Source organism: Curcuma longa, unplaced genomic scaffold (assembly GCF_044706935.1).
Source record: "Curcuma longa cultivar G26 ecotype Majalengka, Jawa Barat unplaced genomic scaffold, ITB_CL_G26_1.1 contig_25712, whole genome shotgun sequence".
Classification (NCBI taxonomy): Eukaryota; Viridiplantae; Streptophyta; class Magnoliopsida; order Zingiberales; family Zingiberaceae; genus Curcuma; species Curcuma longa.
In genome coordinates this window covers 2,275-7,246 of record NW_027432859.1, presented here as the reverse complement: position 1 = coordinate 7,246, position 4,972 = coordinate 2,275, and the positions used below count along the sequence as shown (strand labels likewise).

At 38.0% G+C, this 4,972-nt stretch overlaps 1 protein-coding gene and 1 pseudogene across 1 annotated transcript; one reads left to right on the top strand and one right to left on the bottom strand.

The window, feature by feature from the left end:
* Nucleotides 1-1,485: 1,485 nt before the first annotated feature.
* LOC141818707 (histone H4) lies at nucleotides 1,486-1,984 on the top strand. Its single transcript, XM_074706153.1, has one exon. It carries the CDS (start codon nucleotides 1,535-1,537, stop codon nucleotides 1,844-1,846), a length of 312 nt encoding a protein of 103 aa, XP_074562254.1. The 5' UTR covers nucleotides 1,486-1,534; the 3' UTR covers nucleotides 1,847-1,984.
* LOC141818706 (serine/threonine protein kinase OSK1-like) lies at nucleotides 1,971-4,735 on the bottom strand (annotated as a pseudogene).
* Nucleotides 4,736-4,972: the final 237 nt, after the last annotated feature.

Genomic DNA, 4,972 nt, shown 5'->3' with positions numbered 1-4,972 from the left:
AAATCTATCAAATTGAATACACTAGTTTACTAATTGAGTACAGTATACACATAAAAAATGTGACAGATTGAGTACAAAAAATATCAGATTGAGTGTATAAGTTTACTAATCGAGCACAGAATACATATAATATTTTTTTTTTCAAAAATTGAAGACAAAAACTATCAGATTGATTATATTAGTTTACTAATCGAGTATAAAATATATAATTTTTTTTATCATATTGAGCACAAAACTATTAAATTGAGTACAGTATACATATAAAACAATTTTACCAAATTGAATACAAAAACTATCAGATTTGGTAAACTACTATAATAATCGAGTACAATATACACATAAAATTTTTTTACCAGATTGAGTATAAAAACTATCATATTGAGTATACTATTTTACTAATCGAGTATAGTATATAAATTTTTTTTTTCAGATTGAGTAAAAAACTATAAAATTGAGTACGATATTAGATCAAGACCGAATATACAAAAATAATCAGATCACGAACGACCCTACAAAAACTATCAGATCGAGACAAACCCTACAAATTAGAGAAAATGGGTTGACAAAAACCAATCAATAACGCTTTCAAAACACAAAAAAAAATCGACAGATTACAAACCCTAGCTGAAAAATGAGAAAAATCGGATTTTCCTTCATACCTTTCTTCGATTTCTTCTTCGTTTGAGTTCTTGGACATTTCTTCTTCGTTGTAGCTTGTATCGATTCGCCCATCCCTTTTTTTTCCTTCATTTAAGGCGTCGATGGCCGGCGACATTTTCCCTTTTTCTTATCGTCGGCGAAATGAAGTGGTATGTGAAGGAGATAGTAGGGACACTAAGGAGCTTGGTCGGTTTCAAGGTGGGTGGAAGGGTAATTATGTCATTTAATTTACACAAAAAAAATATACACATTTAATTGTCTTGTCAATCCTATCAGGGAGTGAGAAGAAAGAAAAACATGGGTGGGGAGTGCATGCAAAGACGAATTTGCTGTTGGGGAGTTTTCCTTACCGATAATTTATAATTCAAATATTTAGACTTGTCAAGCAAATCTAAAATATTATATATATATATAAATATAAATATAAATATATATACTTGCTTTATTCATCTCAAGCAGTGAGCTTGCAGTTATTTGCCGCGCATGTTGTCCTTGTTTGCTTATTACTTTTCACAAATAAAATTATTATTCAGAAAAACATTCAATAAAAAAAATCTATTTATTTTATTTATCTTTTCAATTCTTACTTTTTAATATATATATTTTTATCAATACCAAACAAATCCAGAGGCAAAGCCTGTGAACCACACGTGTCGGATCCAAGACACACTTCCAACCACGTCACTGATCCGGACTAAGCAACCCAAACAGATCACGACTCTACAAACCAAATCGAACGGACAATAAACACCATCCCACGGATCCCTCCTCTCCTCGCTCTCTATAAATATTCCCCGCCCGCCGCTTTCCCCCGCACCGCCGCGATTGTTCGCCTCCTCGTATTTCTTGTACTTCTAACACCTCCTTCGTTGAAATGTCTGGGCGTGGCAAGGGAGGCAAGGGGCTCGGCAAGGGCGGAGCGAAGCGCCACCGCAAGGTCCTTCGTGACAACATCCAGGGCATCACGAAGCCGGCGATCCGCCGCCTCGCCCGACGCGGCGGCGTCAAGCGCATCAGCGGCCTCATCTACGAGGAGACCCGCGGCGTCCTCAAGATCTTCCTCGAGAACGTCATTCGCGACGCCGTCACCTACACCGAGCACGCCCGCCGCAAAACCGTCACCGCCATGGACGTCGTCTACGCCCTCAAGCGCCAGGGCCGAACCCTCTACGGTTTCGGCGGCTGATACCTTCCTATTCTCTAGGATTAGGGTTTGCACTAGGTCCGTAAAAAAAAGCCATCTTTTTACGAAGATGCTGCTGCTGAATCATGTAATCAAACATATGAATGCCCTTTTAATCCGACCCGTTTAAATTCCCCACAATTGTTCGTGTGAAAATGCATAAATCAAACCATAATTTGCTGAAGCAAGCGCTCTGTTCTACGAGCTCGATGAGCTTTTCAAACCATATATATATTTACAACCCAATTGTAGTATATGAGTATAAGAATTTGCTCGAGTAAATCTTGTATCAACAAAAAAGTAGGATCGTCACAGAACTCGAAGCTGAGCGAGAAATGCAGCACACAAATTAAGAAACAATAGCTGAGGGCCACTCAGCCTCTGGAGATCGAGGAGATACTTGTCTTCCCTGGTCTTGTAGAGCTGCATGATACATGAAGCCGGACCATTGATCAGTTCTTAACATTCCATATGATTGTTATTGGCGATGTGGAAGGGGTTTTACCTGCATCTCGAACTTTATCACCAAAGGTTCTTTATCAGCAGCTTCAGTTTCAACAGTAGCGGACTCATTGTTGAGCATTCCTGCGGAATCAGCAAAGCCAGGGAAATAACGGCACTTCATGTTGTAATGCCCAATCTGTTTCCAAGAAATATTCAGCTCTTGCAGGGCTTTGAGCACCTCTGTCATGATCTCACGAGGATGGGCTCGAGACTGGATCATCAAAGTTTTGCATATCAAGAAACAATCGAACACCTTGACTAAGAGTGTGAGAGAGAGGAGCAAATGAGCACCTGAAGACCAAGAGCCCATTTTCTTTCAGAAGCAGGGGAATGTGCTACTCTTGGATTAATCCCCTGTTGTTCCATGTAACCAGGTTGACGATGTGGAGCTGCCATGTCACTTGAATTGGGATTCAAATAATCCTGCAAAACATGTATTTAATCGTGAATAAGCAGCCAAATAATTCGCAGTTGCATGATCGAGTTATAACAGTTTGAATACCATGGTTTCTTGAAAATCACCACCAAGATAGCCACTCGTCGCGCGGAAACGATTGTCCACGAGCAAGTAGTAAGAAACAGTTGCCTGATTATGAACACTGATGGATTCAGTTATATAGTCCCATACTATGAAGTTGCTAAATCAAGTAAAAATACCTCATTCTGTATTCTGTTATGAAGAGACTCGACCAACTGGTTCTTGTCGAAACCCATCTTAGTCACCTCCAGAAGGATGTCTTCATCGATCTGCAAGAATGCTCAACGGTTTGTGAGAAAGATTATAGAGTTTTCAAGTCACCTACTAAAAACCAGAAGGCATACTTGCACAACAGTGAGAAAAGATTTTAGAATCATCAGCTACCAACTGTTTCCATACTTTTCTATTTGTAGACTGTTCTTTGCTTATTACTTGAACAAAATTCTTACAAACTAAATATTGGAATGAGATATTTCAGCTCTATTTTTCATTCCTTAGAAATAACTACCTAGAGCCTTTATCTAAGCCATAACAACCTAACAGAAACAAGTATTAACAAATTGTCATTAACCAAAGCAATAATAATCAATCGGGAGTAACAACTAAAAACTCCCCACCTTTTTAGCTTGTTGTGAAGTATCTGATGGGAGGAACAGCTAGATAGCGAGGAAGACGAATCTTGAACCATGCATGTTCACGGATTTGAGGAATGGTTATTCTCTTCATAGGATCAACAACCAGCATTTTAGGAATCAAATCTCGAGCAAGGGCAGACAAATGGCTAGGAAGAGTATATATTCCTCCCTAGATTATTGACAGCAGTGGATCAGTCAGTGTGTTATGTTTATGGATGGTAAAGAGATTGTATGTTGTTATAGGATTTCTTGCCTTTATTTTCTTAAATAAGTTTGGAATATTCTCATCGTCAAAGGGAAGGGTACCACAAAGAAGAGCGTACAGAATGACACCACAACTCCACACATCAACCTCAGGTCCAGCATAAAGTTTTCCAGAAATGACCTAAAGAGGATGAACTCATCACAGTACAAATCAAAGTAAATGGAAAAAAAATGAAAAAATCAACACGTCAAAATTTCTAAATACCTCAGGAGCAGCATAATTTGGGCTTCCACAGCTAGTCTTAAGAAAATGGCCATCCCGCATAACGTTACTTAAGCCAAAGTCAGCAATTTTAACATTGCACTTTGAATCCAACAACAAGTTCTCTGGCTTCAAGTCCCGATGAGCAACCATGTTTCTGTGGCAGTACTCAACACCAGATATAATCTATTTGGTGAAGAAGTAAGTTTTTGACAACAAAAGAAGGAAAGGAAGTCAGGCATGTTTGAGATTATTAGAGAGGGAAGTCAGGCATATTTCAGATTATTAGAGGGAAGTCAGGCATGTGCAGATGATTAGAGAATGTACTAAAATTTATCAATATGTACTAAAAGTCTAAAACTGACATCAATATCAAAATGCCATGTAAAACAACACAAATTCTCAATGAATCTGCAACGAAAGACTCACTGAACAGGAAAGAAAGCTGAGAATAATTCTTGAAAGCATCTGGAAAAGACAGACTTTTCCAGCTTTTAAAAGTGCTCAACCAAAATATGTACCAAAACAAACAAAAATAGACTACTTGCCATTAGATAATGAAATGGGAAATTTGATTTTCAGATACATCCAAGGACGAGGTACGAAAAAGCATGAAATTCTCAAGTACCTGTTGGAAGAAGCGGCGAGCTTCAACCTCCTGTAACCTTCCTTTTTCAACAATATAATCAAATAGCTCACCAGCTTTAACATACTCCGTCACAACAAAAATGTCTGAATGTGTCTCAATCACCTCATAAAGTCGTATAATATGCGGATGCATAAACAATCTTAATATTTTGATCTCTCGTCTCACTGCAATACAAACAAATGTCACCTATAAATATCAATTAAACAATGTAAACAGAGTGTAAATACTGCAAAGAAATGATGACGTATATGGATCATATGCATATTGGCTGTTTTAAGTCATGGACATCTAAGCATATGGGCTGTTTTAAGTGTATAACAAGATGGTGTTGCATGTCTTAATCACTGATCTCAGAAGAGAGAAAGAAAATCTTCAAATTACTAGTTGCTTTATTAAT